Below are 16819 nucleotides of genomic sequence, written 5' to 3'. Positions count from 1 at the left end.
AAATATTTGGGGCAACACAGAGAAAACTGCCTCGGAACTAGTCCCAGCTTTGTCATTAACAGATCATGGGACCTGCGTCAGCTCACCTCTCTGGGCCTCAGTTTCTGCATCTGTACTATGAGGACAGTAAGCCCTGTCCTGCTGCATCATGCAGTGCCAAGGGCCCCAGAGGAATCATGTTTGGGAGAATGGGGCTGGGAGGTAGGGGGTGGCCCTTGTTCTTTGAAAAGGACAGAGTCCATCTTCAGGCAAATTTGGGGTCACGATGACTTGGTGTATTTACCAAGATAGTTGCATGTTGGCCATTTCCAAGACAGATGACTTCTAGGAAGGCTCCAGATTTCATGTGGAGGTTACTAGTTATACCCACTCCTGTTCATCGATGCCGTGTGGCATCTGTGAGTCCCCACAGTGATCCTGGGAGGTAAGCAGTGCTGGAATTGTTAACACATTTCACAGCCAAGAAAACCAAAGTCAGTGAACTTCTCCAGGCCATACAGCAACCCCTAGAATCTCAGCCCAAAGATCTTGCCCTGTAGTGGGGGCCCACCAAGCTGTCCGTGGGGCTTTAGCATTCCACTTTGTAAAATGGGGAGAGCTGTGAGGAGTCCGCCTTCTCAAGAAGGACAGGGACTGCTTTTCTAGAAGATGGCCAGGTTTTGTTTTTTCTAATCTACAACCTGCTCTGCTTGATTGTATTCCTCGAAGGCATGCTTTCCAGAAAAGCATGTTCCCAGAGGGAACATCCCTCTGGGACACTTGGTCACAGACCAGGTTGACCTTGAAAATGGGAGCAGCCAGAAAAGCAAGCTTGGAGCCCAAACTTTGAAACTTTGTTTATTGACCTCTCCGTCTCTTTGGCTGGAAAAAAAATGCAGCAGCCTTGACCATACAGTCACGTGCAGAATTAAGTGGCCAAGTATCACGTCGTCTAGACAAGTAGATTTTATGAGTCCAATTAACTCCTGCCAATCAAAAATAGTCATGCTTAATAAGTGGATATATTTAGAATCCGTCATTATCTGGTCCCCAGGGGAAAACCTCAGCTCATATTTCATAGACTCTTAATTTCAAACAGAGCTCTGTTAACTCCTACTTTGGACCTTAGTTCTCTCTTCAGAGTGGCGGATGAGAGGCGGGCAGGGCGATAACTGACTATAAGAAGCCACGTAAGTCTTGTGTCACCTGAACCTCCATGTCCATCCCTCTCAACAATCTTAAGCCAGAAAATGAGCAGTTGCTGCTTCTTTGGCTCACATTGCCAGGGGTGGGAAGCTGCTGGGAGAGCAGGGCTCCAGAAAGGTCTCTTCACTCCCGATGCGTCATGTGTGGCCCTCTGTGGCCCTCGGGGTCTGGAAGACGCCAGGGATGTGTGAGCCACGGCATCTCCTGCCAGGACAGCACAGCTGTGCCTGGGAGCTTCTGGGTCACTGTCAGCACCAGGACCCGAGCCAGCAGGCAGGTGGTGGCTGAGAGAGGGGCTGGCACCCAAAGCCTAAAGGGGTCCAGACATGCCAGAGGCAGGTGGTGCTGAAGGGAAAGAGTGCCCGCTTTAAGGATTTTGCTTCCTGTCTGCACTAGGGCTCTGCCTGCCTGCTGGTGGGCCCCTCTGGGCCATGTCCAAAGATGCTGCCTGCTGGTGGGCCAGGGATGAGGGATAGAGGGGGCTTTGGGGGTGCTCTAAGGGAAGGGCCGGGGCCATCCAGACTGCAGTGGAATTCTCCCTGGACTCGAGGGATGGTGGCACTGCCAGGGCTTGGCCAGGTCAGGGGGAAGTAGCTGCTCTTCCTCTGGAAATACATGTGCATGAGAGCAACATGCATTAATTTCCAGGGGGTGCATCACAAGTCGGCACAAAGTATATGGCTTCCCCAAACAGAAGTTTACTCTCTCACAGGGTGTCAGCGGGCTCTGCTCCCCGTAAAGGGTCTAGGAGAAATTGTCCTTACTTATTCCAGCTTCTGGTGGCCCCAGGCATCCTTTGGCTGGTGGCAGCTTCACTCCTGGCACTGTCTCCATTTCACATGGCTTCCTCTTCTCCCAGGGTCTCTCCTCTGTGTGTCTCCTGTAAGGACACATCACTGAATCGAGGGCCCTCCTGGGTAGTTCAAGATGACCTCCTCTTGAGATCTTTAACTACAGTTGCAAAAAGCCTTTCCGCGAATGAGGTCACAAAGACAGAGGCTCAAGGGCCAGTTGGGTGGCCACCCCTGGCCACTCTTCAGCCCATCTGGCTGCCTCTCCCCCACAAGCCCCAAGCAAAGACGTGGTACCTCAGGGAACAGCCATGAACACTGTACATTGTACCCCAGCCCCTGGGTCCCCGGCTGAAAGCCTGTCACATGAGATGAAGAATGAGGCCCCCAAGAGACAATGGCAGATGGCCAAGATCCCAAATCATCATTCCTCTGTCTGAATGATCCTTATTACCACCCTCCTACCATCTGGTAAATTCCTATTCACCCATTAAGATCCAGCTCAAGCACACCTCCTCCAGGATGTCTGCCCTGCACTCTCCTTGCCGAGACAGCTTCCATCCCATTCGCTGCTGGGCCCATGTGGTCTTCATCTCTGTGTCTCCTGGCCAGGCCTGGACAGGCCAGAGCATCCCTCTCCCAGGGAGACGAAGATCTGAGTCTGATGAAGGCCTGCAGGGGCTACCCCTCCAGGATTCCCTCCCACCCTTCCTACCCCAACCTCCCCTCAACACGGCCCTGCAGATTCCATCCTTTGCCGGGAAGGAAGACCTCCCCTAGCATCTTCACCTGTCTTCTTTTCCTTCCCAGGTTGGTTGTTGGCGCCCCACTGGAAACCAATGGCCACCAGAAGACAGGAGACGTGTACAAGTGTCCAGTGACCGAAGGGAACTGCACCAAGCTCAACCTGGGTAATGTGGGCTGTCTGCAAGAAGGCCAGCCATTGTCCACAGCGGGGCGGGCACTGAAGCACATCCCTGCCCCCAGTCACACTGCTTTCTCGTGGCTGCCCTAGGAGCTGACACAGCTGGTATTGCTGCCCCCATTTTACAGATGAGGAAGCTGAGGCCAGAGAGAGAAAGCAACTTTCTCACAGTCACACAGCTTGTCAGAAGCCGACCAGGATGCACACCCAGGTCTTCAGTGTCCCAGGCCATGGCTCTTTCTGCCCATCCATGGCCCCTCAACTCAGGGGAACAGGAACATCTCCTATCTTTTTTTTTCTTTCGGACTTTGAAATAACAATAATGGCCAACATTCATATGTCTTCCAAAAAGTTTGTTTGAATTTTTCTGTAACATCTTACAGAAAAGCCCAAGCAAACTTTTTGGCCAACCCAATATATGTTCACCTAATGCCAGGCACTGGTTTAAGCATTTTTGGGTATTTTTGACTCATTAAATCCCAACAACAACCGTATGAGATGTAATCATCAATGACAGCCGGTGGAAGTGAGGGGACCTGCCTGGGGTCAGCTAATAAGCAGCAAGTTCAGGACTATGACCCGGGCAATCTGCAGCCACCCTTTACCCTTTAACTACGCAGCACTACTTTTCTGAAATGATGACTCTGTTCCTCCCTGCAGAGCCCTGGGGCCCAAGGCAGAGGCTGTGCACAGCCTCAAGGGCTCCCAATCTATGCGTCCACACCCCTGTGTGTGCACACAGTTCACTAAGGCACACACACCACTTCTCTAAAGCGGTTCTGCACTGTCCTAAAGGTCTGACAGTGGCCAGGCCTTGGGCGGAGGTCCCACATGGGATAAGCCATGATTCTAGGACTGACCTTCCCCAGGGTGGGGCTCTTGGCCTCCCACTCTTCCAGGAAGGGAGCCTCCATCCTAGAGGACCGGGCTGGGGCCCTCTGGGGAGGCTGTGGGGGGAGCCGGGCCTGGCGGGAGAGATGGCAGAACTTCAAGAGATAAGCAGATGGATGAAAAGGCTACATCAAAGAGAAAGCCCCAGATCCCTTGGGCAGCCAGCTGTCCCAGCACACAGCGCTCAACGTCATGCTGGCCACATCTATGTCAGCACTGTGGGTGAGAAGTTCAGACCCCAGCACAGCCGTGGCCCAGGCTTCATGAGGAAACAGTCCAGGGCGGGCAGGAGTCGGGCTGGCAGCTCATGAATCCTGGTCATCACCACCCTGAGAGCACAGGCTCCCTAAGAGGCCAAGCTGGAGTCTCATTCTAGCTGTACAGTTTCCTCGCTGTGTCCAGGGGGAGCCCACACGCTCTTTCTGAGCCGACATTCACTCATATGTGACCCTAGGATCCACTTCTGGTCTAATATGTTTCCCAACCTCTCATGAGCACCTAGTGCGTGCCAACCATGATGCTAGTTAATGGGGATACAGCAGGAGCAAGGAGCCAAGGGCTCTGTTGGGAAGGCATGGTAAGTGAGTGAGCAGACAAACTAGAAAGCAGGACCATCCCAGGTGAGGACAGATATTGTGCGAAGAACCAGGGGTTGTGATAAGAGAGGCTGGGTGGGGAGGAGGTAGGAAGCGGGTTCTCCTTGGCAAGAGTACTGGGCTGGGGTGGTCAAAGAAGCCTTCCCTGAGAAGGTAACTTTTGAGCAGACGTCTGATGATGAGTCAGTCCAGCAGGACCAGAGCATTCCAGGCAGAGGAGAAGCAAGTGCAAAGGTCCTGTGGAACAAATGAACTTGCTCTGTTGGAGGATGGAAAGAAGGACTGTGTGGCTGAGGCAGAGAGAGCAAGGCAGGTGTTGGGAGGCATGTGCACAAACCCAGGGTCTGGGCCACCAAGAAAAACCCCCTGGTCCAGGTGGGAACCAGACACATGAATCCATCATTTAATAGTTTCCTCTACTGCTGTGGTTTCCAGTGTGGACCTGATTTCCCTCCAAAGAAGGAGGAGCCTCAACTGGCAATGGCAGACATGAAGCCATCAGACCCTGGAACTGGGGCTTAACGTGGGAGGCAGTGGGCAGCGAAGAGTGTGGCGGCCAAGGGAAAATACTAGCCCGGGAGCACCTCATTTGAGGAGCTTTTTTCCTCCCAATGAGGAGGTGGGAGGACCATCTGCCGGTTTATCCTTATCCACACAGTGGAAAATGCAAAGCAAGGAAACCTGAGTTCTGGGTTTTCCTTTGGCAGCTCCAAGCTCCGATCCCCACTGAGCCAGGAATGTTCTGTCCTTTCTCTCTGGGGAAGTCAATGTCAGTCATTCACGCCTCAGTGTTGCCGAGTCTACTTACCTCTGGCACTTTCTTCCCAAAGCCTGGATGAAGTCAGGGTTTTCCTGAGGGGCGGATGCTCAGGGAGGGAATGTGATTCTGGAGGGCGGGCCCTGTGTGAGGAGGGACGCGTGCCCCAGCCCCTCACACAGAGCCACTGAGAAAGAGGTTAGTCTCCCTTGGTCACAGAGGGGGAGTCAGTGACTGCTTCAAGAAGCTGGACTCTAACCTGAGTCTCTTACTCCAACACAAGGTAGTCTTCTCCACCATGGCATCTGCATCTGGGCCACAGTTTCACGAAGGACTTTAGTCATTGAGGCAAGGAAGGGAGAGAGGCGGCGGGGTGAGGACGGGGCACCCCTTAAATAAATGAAGGGCAGAATTCTCTAAGTCCCTGAGCGGGGAAAGTGACCCAGCTGGGGCTTGGAGCTTCCTCTCCAGACTTCTCACTGCATACCTCTGCCACCACGGCCCTGCAGGCAGGTGGGGAGACTCAGGATGTGTAACATGGGCTATCCTGGATTCAGGTCCCAGCGCTTTCGTTTACCAATGATTGACATTATATTAATGGAAGTCACCACCCCCTGCGTGGGCTTCTCTGGTAGCTCAGTGGTAAAGAATTCCCCTGCCAATCCAGGATACACTCAGGGTTCGATTCCTGGGTTGGGAAGATCCCCTCGAGAAGGGAATGGCAACCCACTCCAGTATTCTTGCCTGAAGAATTCCATGGACAGTGGGGCCTGGTGGGCTACAGTCCATGGGGTCGCAAAGAGTCAGATGCAACTTAGCAACTAAACAACAACAAAACCCCTCTGCACACCTTGACTTTCCTCTCTATAAAATGGAAATGGTGGCCCCTGGACCGCCCAGGATCAGGACGGGGTCCTGGGAGGGTGGGTGCAGGCGGCACTTTGTAAGTGATAAAGCACCATAAAAGCACCAGGGTTATTAGTATGATTTTCTTTCTGGTTTGTTTGGACAGAAAAAGCAGAAAACAATCCCAGGCACTGGTAGCACAGCCAAGAGGGGCTGGATTTCAAAAGGAACCTTACTACAAACTGCAGGAAACCAAGGGGTAAAACAACAAACACAGTTGCCCTATCCCCACCCACACTGCTGCTGGCTGTCTGAAGCTCTGGGCTCTGCCCGTGCCTGGGCCCAGGTCCTGCTGGCCTGGGCCCCAGAGGGTTGGCCAACTCTTCACACTTCCAATCACCGGCAGAGCTAAATGTTCTTAGAGATCACACCCCTCCCCTTAAGCAAAGAAAACATCTAGGCTCTGTTCACAGCACATGAGGACTGCTTGCTGGGGCTTAACAAAATGCCCAACTCACTTTCCCCTAAACTCTGCCCACCTCCCAGGTGCCTGCACACACACACACACACACACACACACACACACACACACACAGAGGGGAATTCAAGCTCACATCTTTCCCTTCAGTGGCCTGACAGAATGATCTGGTAAAACCTTACCCAATATAATCGACTCAGTAATTTTAATCTGCCACGACCCTCTCCCTCCACCCGGTCAGCTGATAGTCCTTCGCCTGAATATTCTTCTGGGGGCCAGCCACAGAAGGACATTCTTGGGCAATACCTTGGACCTCTAGAAGGCTCTTGTTAGGTTGGCTGTTTGTTCCCTGTGAGAAAGAATCGGTTGTCTTGTGTCAGTTTATCAGCTGAGCAGAGGGCTGGGCCCTGAGATAGCTGGACAGGGGACTGGTCAGTGCTGATGGCAGGTTGGCTTGAAGAGAGATGTGGAAGGGACACTGCATAGAGGAGCTGGAGGCGCCAGCCTCATTGGGGTGCCCTGGTATGTTTGGGGTGGGACTCAGAAATGGCTGGAGGAGGGAAAGCTCTGGATTAAGAGATGGAAAGCCTGGTCATGTGCTTCCTGTGTGACTCTGGGCAGCTTGCTTGGCCTCTCTGAGCTTCATATTCCTCTTCTCACACCGAGTTGAGAGGAAGTAATCAGACGACCTTTGGGCAAGGCCTTAGTAAACCGTGAAGGGCTCACTGATCTGCAGATGAGTGAGGGGTCCAGAGAGGCAGGCAGAATGGGAGAGGACCCTGTTTGCCTCTGCCTTGGGCCCCTCTGGCGGCCAGTGGCAGCAGCAGATGCTAGGCGGAAGGCGGGCAGGAGGGACTGCAGGCTGAGCCTCTCCATTCCACCCCAGGAAGGGTCACCCTATCCAACGTGTCCGAGAGGAAGGACAACATGCGTCTCGGCCTGAGCCTGGCCACCAACCCCAAGGACAACAGCTTCCTGGTAAGAGCCACCCACTGGCCCTCTTTCTAATCCCCAGCCCTTCCTGCCCCCACATGCCCTCTTCTTGGAGCTGCAAGGGACATGGGGTGGTTGAACATGCCTGCCCACCAGACTACCGGTCCCTGCGCGCCCCAGGAACAGCCCCTCCTCCAACTTCCTGCCTGTGCCATTCTGCCTACTGCACCCTAAACTTTTTCGAGGAACAATTCAGACAAGAAAAAGGATTGAGCCTTTTGTGTACATTCCCTTTGGAGGTGGGGGGTGGGTGGAGCATGGAGCAGACAGCCTAAAAAGGAACAGGGATAAAGATTACTAACAGTCCAATAGGGTGGGGGCGGGGGCTATAAAGGAACAGGGATAAAGATTATTAACAGTCCAATAGGGTGGGGGAGGGGTGCTATCTTGTTCTTTGGGGAGCCCAATGTCCAAGGCAGAGGCCGAATCTCTGCTCCAGAATTGATGAAAGAGTTAGGACACACCACATACCCTGAGAAGACTTGGAGCGAAAGTCTTAAATGAGTGAATGCAGAGTTTCTACAACACAGGAAAGGATAAAGAGAGGCAGGCCACCTGAACGGCATGGAGGATCAGACGAGATTTCCTGGAGAATGGTTCTGTTTTGTTTTTAAAGAAGAAACTAGTCTTAGCAAGGAAGAAAAAGGAAGGAGTACTTGGGCTGAGGTGGTAGAGATGTTCACTCATTTAAACTATTTTTTGATTTCTTACAATGAACTGAGCCTGATGCTAGGCACTGGGGATTCAGCAGTCTGCAGAGCTCCCTGCCCTCCTGAAGTTTCCATTCTGTTTGGGGGTGTGATGATAACAAATGAGTAATATGAACATGCTGTTGGGACAGAAAGTCAGCAACACTAGGTGCTGGGAGTTCTCTGCACCCGCCCAGGCAAGCAGATGCAAGCTTTGCTCACAGTGGGCGGGTGCAGGTGGCCTGATTGATTGACACTGCCCACCCCTTGCCACCACGTTCAAGTAAACCACCATGAATGTGGGTGATGCTGGGACTGATGGTTCCTAGAAACAGCTGCAAGAGAAGATTTCAGAGAAAAATTACAACGAAAAGCCCAATAAAATGCACCGCTCGTTTTAAGATAGGAAAGCTGGTATCACTCTCTGCTCTCACCCATCAGTCCATTTCTGTTGACAAATGAGACACAAGGGCAGTGAGATGACTGGGATGCTCAGAGATTTGACAGGAGCATAGTGGCTCTACCAGGGAAAGTCCCGAGGCACCTCAGTAAATGGTCAGCCCACGGCCCTCATCATCCCCAACCAAGGGCAACAGGAGCCCTGGTCCTGTCCACACATACTTGTCAGGGGCTTTGATCTGACACCCTTCTCCATCTGATGCTTCCTGTCATACCCCATCAACTTGATTTCACTGACTTCACAAGCTGGAATGATGGTCCGAGAGGGAAGGTGTGACACGACCCCTGGGGCCTCTGAGGGGAGGTTAAGACCCTACTTTGTAAATACCGACCTTTGTTAACTCATTCACTCATCCATTTATCCATTTACTCATCAGTCCATCCCCCAACCAAATGTCCTTCCCTCTATTCATCTATCCATCCATCCATTTATTCAGCCACCCACCTGTCTGCTTATCAGTCTACCCCCTCATCCTCCCATCTAATCATCCATCCCTTCCCACATCCATCAACCGTCCATCCATGCACCCATCCATCCATCCTCCATTCATTTATCCATCATCCATCCATCCATCATTCTTCTATCCCTCCAGCCATTATCCATCACCTGCTGCTGCTGCTGCTGCTAAGTCGCTTCAGTTGTGTCCGACTCTGTGCGACCCCATAGATGGCAGCCCACCAGGCTCCCCCATCCCTGGGATTCTCCAGGCAAGAACACTGGAGTGGGTTGCCATTTCCTTCTCCAATGCGTGAAAGTGAAAAGTGAAAGTGAAGTTGTTCAGTCGTGTCCAACACGTAGTGACCCCATGGACTGCAGCCTACCAGGCTCCTCCATCCATGGGATTGTCCAGGCAAGAGTACTGGAGTGGGTTGCCATCGCTTTCTCCTATCCATCACATACTCTCCCATTATTCATTCTCACCCACTTCCAGAAATAACTTACAGAAGCTCCAACAAAAGACACAGATAAAACAAAACCTTTAAAATCTGAGTTAGAAAAGAAACGTAATTAAATAAAGGGATTGGAAGTAGAACAATTGTTCTTCCAAACCAAAAGAAATAACAGCATAAAATTTAGTCTTGAGTTCTCCAGCAGCAAGACAAAAATGAAGACAGAAGTTGGGCTTTCCTTTTCAATGACTCTGAGAGGGACTCATCATTCAGTCTTTAAATGAGGGGCTGACATCAATGTTTTGTTAGCAAACTTCATAGAAAGAGCAGAAACACACTTTTTCCTTTCCCTAGTAAGAAAGAGCCATGGGCATGTTGTTGGGACCCTCTCCTGGAAGTTTGCCCGGTAATGACCTTCAGGTGACCTCTTCAGGAAGACCTTTGAAGGGTCCCCTCCCATGGATGACAAGGTTTTCCTGCCTCCTATGTGGTGGGAGGGGTAGACAGGCAGGGAAAGGAGAGTCACAACCCTGATGATGGGGTGGAGAAGGAGACCTTGGAAAATAAAACAAAGGTGGATTCTAAGATTAGTTAGTCTCCCTTCCACCTGAAATCAAGGGAACTGGTGCATGTTACAGCAAGAGAGATTTCAGTTAGACTTGGAGAAGACCCTCTAAATCCTAAGGATGGCGTCTTGTGTCTTGGATGGTGGGGCTGGGCCAAAGGCTATTGGGCCCAGACCCTCCCTGAGGCTCCCCACTGACCGGGGTCCGTACTGTGCTCCACAGGCCTGCAGCCCCCTCTGGTCGCACGAGTGTGGGAGTTCCTACTACACCACAGGGATGTGTTCACGAGTCAACTCCAACTTCAGGTTCTCCAAGACTGTGGCCCCAGCTCTCCAAAGTAAGTGGCTTCCCATCTATAGACCCAGGCTAAGCAACTGGCAGTCCCTGCGAGGCCCCGGGCTCTGACCACCCCATCCCGTGGCTACAAAGCAGAGCTTGGACTCTAGCCCCGCCCGGCTCTGGCTCTCTGGGTAACCTCTGGGGTCACAGTCCTGGCCCACCCTCCCCTACAGAGTGACGGTGGGGGTGGTTAAGGTTATGAAGACCATCCTGACAGCCAGAGAGGCTCATTGCAAACCTGAGTGAGGAGGAGATGGCCAGGTTGCCATGTACAGGCTGCTCACTGCACAAATCTGGGGACGTGGCTCACTTAGACTACAGTGTGAATGGTGCCCTCTGATGTTACACAGTGCAGCTGCCCTGGAGGTGCAGGGCCAAGGAGAAAAGAAATATTCCTGGTAATAGTCCCATCTAATCTGTGTTCCTGGATGTGAGGAAGCGCTGCCCAGCTTTCCTGGGGCCTCAGGGAACACAAACCTTCCACTCTCTCCCCACCTGCCAGGAAAGTCTGGGACGTCAAGTGCAGACCTTGCCTCTGGCATGTCTCCGAGCCTCACTATTTCCTCTGGGCTAAATACCATTGCCCAAGCAGCTGCTACCTGCTTTATTGAGGGTGAGGGGATCAGCTCCTCTGGCTAAAGGCAGCCTCCCTCCAAACAACAGCGCCCAGTCAGAGATAGAAGGTGGTGCATGGAGGAGGGAGGAGGAAGGGTCAGTCCCACGGGGTCTGGGAAGTGGTCCTCTTAGGGGTGATGAGGGGCTTCGATTCTGTTCTCACACATCAGCAGAAGAGCACACAAGTGTGTACACACACCTGGGGTCTCATCCTAGACCTGTTGAGTTAGATCCTCTGTGGTGTTGGCAGGGGTGGCGGGGGCAAGGGGTAATGTCCTGGGATCTGATCTGCTTGGAGCTTGCTCAGTGGGGTGAGGAGGAGGTTCTGGGAGACCCAGGTGCGTGTATTTGCATTTGTATTCAGAAGTGTGTGCAGCCATGTTTAAAAACCGCAGACCTAAAGCAAGGCTCTTCCCAAGGTGTCTTGAAAAAAATTTTGAAATCTTAAGAAAGATCAGTACTAATAAATGCATTCTAATAATAAAACTGGCTTTAAAAGAAACCTGGTCCCTACCAGTAGATTAGAACCGCACCCCCCCGCCCCCGATCAAGGCATTTCTGTCTTGCGTCCTCGCGGCTGCCGGCACCACGCAACACTCCAGCACATGCTGGATCCAGAGGTGTGGGGCTGCAGTACACTCGAGAAGGACCAAGTTACCGGGCACCATCCCTGGAGGTGTAGGACCATCACATGCAGACGAGACGAGAGCCATCCACACAGCTTCTCCTAAAGCAGCGGCGACCCTGAGCATCCGAGTCACCCAGAGCCACTAAAGTGCTCTCCCAAACACAGAGCCTGAGACAGGCACCTGGGCTCAAACCCACCACCCTGGCCTTCTGGTGAGCACTGCTGTCAACATGCTGTATCTCCACGATTCAGGAGTTACTGGAGTGGCTGACTCACAAAGCGCCCCCCACCTCCCATCCCCTGCTATATTGCTATAAAGTAGATTTATTTGAAAATAGTGTGAAAATCCTCCAGTGAAAATAAGCAGGTGCCCAGTATTTCAATGTGGTATAGTTTAGTATATATCATATCAGATTCATGATATCTTATTTCAGAGTAACCCCAGCTTTCACAAACAGAAATCAATTCCTTAGATGTTAAAAGACGCCTTTTCCATTTGTTATGGTACCAAGGTTTCATTATTCATTCAGTTGCCATTATTCATTTTAATTTGGTATTCATATTACAAGAATATAGAGAAACTTTCAGACTCAAAGCAGAGATCAAGGCACAAGAGCTTGACCTGATGATGTCATTACTATGTTAACAAACTGGTTTGGTTAAAAAAATAACATGAGGATCAGCTAAGATTCTTGAGTTCAGCCCGTGAAGCATCACCTTGTTAATTCCTCGTAGCAATCCTCTACTATCATTGTGCCTCTTTCACAGAAGTGAAAACTGATGCCAAATTGTTAAGTAACTTGCCCAAGGTCAAAGCCAGAGGTCAAACAGTCTGATGCCAGATTCCACATTTCTAGCCATTACACCATGCCTCCCTCCTAAGAAGTGAAGCCCATTCATTCTAGCTGAAAGTGGTAAATGCCAGCCTGTGCATTACTGTAAAATACACAATAATGAACTACAGATTTGGGCAGTGTTGGCTGTCTCCCAAACAAGGACCCGATGGTGATCAGTTCCTGATGAGGAGCAGAGGCATTCTGGCTTAATTGATGCTGTGTTTAGACAGCCAGCTCAGAGCCATGGAGCAGCATCAGGAATTCCTGGGCTCCTCTCTCACGTGGCCCAAATGAATGTTCAGCCTGAAGACGGCTCCCAGACCGGGCTTCCTTGGACAATCATACAGGGAACCAGAGATTTTCAGACACTGGCTCCTGGGGTGGCTATGACCATGTCCTCACTCCCCAGGGTGCCAGACTTACATGGACATCGTCATTGTCCTGGACGGTTCCAACAGCATCTACCCCTGGGTGGAGGTTCAGCACTTCCTCATCAACATCCTGAAGAAGTTTTACATTGGCCCCGGGCAGATCCAGGTGAGCATGGCTGGGACCCTCTCCTCCTCCAAACAGGGCCCCCAAACCCATGGCAGATGCTGCCCTCAGGTGTGGGGGAGTGTCTTTGCATGCACTAGAAAGACGTGGGTGAAAGGGCCAGCAGCAGGGCCCTGCAGCCCAAGACACCCATCTCCACTGGGCACATCAAGGGACAGTTTTGGAAAAGCATCACTGGGTGGATCAACCACTGTCCGCTGGGATGGACACCCTCTATTAACAAAAACTTTGATCAGCCAGAGAGTGTGAGAAGGCAGCAGAATCCCGCTGGGTGAGGCAGGGGGAGAATTAGACTCTTTGATCTTGGAGCAGAGACTGGGGAAGTTGTCGTAGCTGCCAGCACATATTTGAAATGCTGCCTAGCCAGTGAGGGGGGAGGTTTATTCCGTATTGTTTTGGCAGGCCAAACGAGGACCAGTGAATAGAAATGACAAGGTGGCAGATTTCAAGTCATCTAAGAAAGTATTTATTTAATAATTTTATGTATTTATTTTTGGCTGTGCTGGGTCTTCATTGCCACGCAGGTTTTTCTCTAGCTGCAGCAAGTGGGGGCTGCTCTAGGGGCAGTACCTGGGCTTAGTAGTCATCATGCTCGGGCTTAGTTGCTCCGGGGCATGTGGATCTTCCCAGAGCAGGGATCGAACCCATGTCTTCTGCATTGACAGGCAGACTCTCTACAACTGGGCCATTAGGAAAGCCCTAAGAAACTGTTCTGCAGCCATCAAAGCTGGTAAAAAGGGAGTGGGCTTTCTCATGAAGTGATGAGTTCCCCACCCCTGGGAAGCTGTTTTAGGGTATGCCAGGTGAAAATTCAGCATTCGGAAAGGCACCCTTACCAAACAGACTCTGTGGGCCCATCCAACAGTAGTATTTGTTCAGTCTAGTCCTACTACAGGTAGGTTTTGTTTATTCTTTTAAGATTTTGTTTCTTTTAAGGCTATTAATATTTGAGGATAATTAATATTTCAGACTTCTCTTCCAAAATGTAAAGAATCTTAGTTCCAGATTTTGGTGAACAATGCCATAGCCCATCCTCCCACAGTATTCCTAAGATTTTAGATTTTAATTCTGTGCTCAACTTCTGTCTTTTTAAGTAAGAAACTTAATCTGCTGGATCTTTTAGATCAGTCTCCTCTTGCAATAGGCACCTCCCACTTGTCTCACCAAGCCAGCCATTCATTCCCAGGACTTGGCAGAACCTGCTTCCCTTTGGCTTAATCCCTCTCCCTTCGGAAGGCCCCCAGGCCTCCTCACTCCTGACCAGTCCCAGATAGATGACTCCAGGAGGCCTCATCCCCAAAGGACCAGCCTTCAGGGATCAAGACATTCTGTCGCCCTCTCCTTTGACTCGCAGGTTGGAGTTGTGCAGTATGGAGAAGACGTGGTACACGAATTTCACCTCAACGACTACAGGTCTGTAAAGGACGTGGTGGAAGCTGCCAGCCACATTGAGCAGAGAGGAGGAACAGAAACCCGGACAGCATTTGGAATTGAATTTGCCCGGTAAAAAAATAAAATAAGATAATTTTTCTAGATCTCAGATTCTAGTTATCTATTGCTGCCCCGAAAAATTTAGTGTCTGAAGAGACAATAATTAACCCCTCAAAGTACTGGGTGTTGGCCGGGCTCAGCCGTCGGCTCACCTTGGGTTCTCTCGTGTGGTTGAAGTCTGGTGTTAGGTGGGGCTGTTGTCACCTGAAGGTTCAACTGGACTGGTCATCCAGAATGGCACGCTCACATGGCTGGCAGTGCAGGCTGGCCGTGGGCTGGGAGTTCAGCTGAGGCTGGCAATCTGAGCTCCTGTGTGTGGGCACGTGGCTTGACACTCTCACTTTATGGCAGTCAGCCTTTGAGAGGACGTTTTCCAAGGGACCCAGGCAGGAACTCCAAGACTGCCTGTGACCTAGCTGCAGAAGCCCCAGAATATAACTTCTGCTGTAGTTTTCTTTTGGCTGTACCACACAGAATGTGAGTTCTTAGTTCCTTGACTGGGGATTGAACCCCTGTCTCCTGCAGTGGAAGCATGGAGTCCTAACCTCTGGACTTCCAGGGAATTCCCTGCCATAGTCTACGATTGAGCAAGTCCCTAAGGTCAGCTCAGGTTCAACGAGAAGAGAATTTAATTTCCCTCCTTGATGGAGGAATGGCAAGGTCACATCACAGAAGAGCCTTTGAGGGTGGGGGGATATTTTTGCTGCCAACTCCGGGAAATGTCTTCTACCACTGAGACCCTATCAAAAGTGTGTAGGTCGCATGAGGACAGAATCTCCTTGTGGGGTATTTTTCATCAGCGGAATGTGAGTAACAGAGTTAAATCTAACATCTGAGATTATAGAGCCATGAGGCTGGCTCTTAAATGTGACACAAGAACTCACAGTGATAATCAATGTTATTTATAGCCATCCAGATAGCTATGTGCTTATTCCAGTGACCCTGACATTGCTCAGAACACCATACTCACCCACACTGAAATCAGTGAATGATTTTAAAGTCAGTTTCCCCAGATCTTTCCAGCTGTAGCCTAAACTCCCAAGATGACTGTGTCCAAGGCATAGAGATTTAAATGTATAAATTTTACACCTTCGAATATGAGCTCTGCTGTGTTCATTGAGACCACAGTCCCATTACCTTATAATCCCCCCTCAAGTAGGGTTAGTCAATGTGTTTAGCAGAATTCTGCAATGTGGGAGCTATTTAGTACTGACATGATTTCGTGTGGTCAAAGAGTAAGTTTCTTCCAACATCATGACTTTATGATTATATGCTCCACCAGCGTATTTCTGTTTGCTGATAAAACTTGCCCAAACTTTTTCCCTAAATGAGCATCTCTGTTTGTAAAGATGGCTCTTACTCACCCTCCTGAGAAATGGGCCCTTGCTGCTGTTTTGTCTTCATGGGGGTGAGCCCCTGAGACCCCCGAGTAGGCCCTGTGAAGTGGCCAGTGGAGAACTGAGGAAGCCCACACCCACTGAGCTATCAGTGAGAAGCTGACTGACTCCCGCCAGGCTGGAGCCCACTGTTTCCAACTCATTTCGCAGCCCATCTCCCCCAGGCTAAGTGTAATGTGTGACTCACCTAGTGACTTGAACCATCGTGACTCACAAGCACCGCTGGGGTGTGCAAACTGCACCTCAAATGAACTTTCAAATCTGCTCTGCCTGGCCAAGTCTGGGGTCCACATTACAGCTGGCTCCTTTTAAGGTCAAAGGTTTTCTTTCCTCACTCAGCTATTCATAGTGCATTTTTTTCTGTGCATCTACTAAAGTAAAAGACCCAGGCCATGGACTTGAGGGTTTATAAAAATGGTAACTCGTGATCCCAGGCTTAATAGGGAAACTCTGGTAAGTGTCAACCTAAATCAGTGAGGATGAGAGAGAGAAGGCTCCAAGGGAGGGTCTTGGGAGGACTGCCAGGATTGGGGGACATCTGACCTGTCCTAGGAAGGTGCCAGGGTTCCAGCAGGGAGAGGTAGAGAAGACATTCTGCCCCAGTAAGAACAGAGGAGAGGGGAAGTCAAGGAACATTTACATTCAGAGCTTTGCTCCTGAGCATATTTTGTGTTGGGGGGGATAGTAAGCCCTGATGCTGCAAAGAAGGTTTGGAACTAGATTATGAGAGTGGTACTGTCGTAGCCAAAGCAAGCGTGAGTGGCCAGTGAAGTTTCTTAAGGACAAGAATGTCATCATCAGATGTGCACATGAAGGTGACTCTGGTAGCCACATGTGGCTTTAGGGGAGGGGGCGGGGCAACATTGTGATGCCACCTTTGTTCATTCAACA

The 16819-nt window shown here is 50.8% G+C and overlaps 1 protein-coding gene and 1 long non-coding RNA gene across 2 annotated transcripts in view; one reads left to right on the top strand and one right to left on the bottom strand.

Moving 5' to 3' along the window:
* ITGA11 (integrin subunit alpha 11) overlaps positions 1-16819 on the top strand; it is a 132583-nt gene that overhangs the window by 61451 nt on the left and 54313 nt on the right. Inside the window, exons 3-7 of the mRNA XM_020880529.2 lie at positions 2787-2887; positions 7356-7447; positions 10290-10404; positions 12895-13022; positions 14395-14543. Of these exons, the coding sequence (XP_020736188.2) occupies positions 2787-2887; positions 7356-7447; positions 10290-10404; positions 12895-13022; positions 14395-14543 (585 nt within the window). The remainder of the gene's footprint in view (positions 1-2786; positions 2888-7355; positions 7448-10289; positions 10405-12894; positions 13023-14394; positions 14544-16819) is intronic.
* LOC110129258 (uncharacterized) lies at positions 745-16771 on the bottom strand. Its single transcript, XR_002311427.2, has 3 exons — positions 14684-16771; positions 1950-2065; positions 745-965 (listed from the first exon to the last, which is right to left on the bottom strand). It is a non-coding gene; the product is annotated as an uncharacterized lncRNA (long non-coding RNA).

This window comes from Odocoileus virginianus, chromosome 6 (assembly GCF_023699985.2).
Source record: "Odocoileus virginianus isolate 20LAN1187 ecotype Illinois chromosome 6, Ovbor_1.2, whole genome shotgun sequence".
NCBI classification, from domain to species: domain Eukaryota; kingdom Metazoa; phylum Chordata; class Mammalia; order Artiodactyla; family Cervidae; genus Odocoileus; species Odocoileus virginianus.
This window is presented reverse-complemented; position numbering and strand designations above follow the sequence as displayed.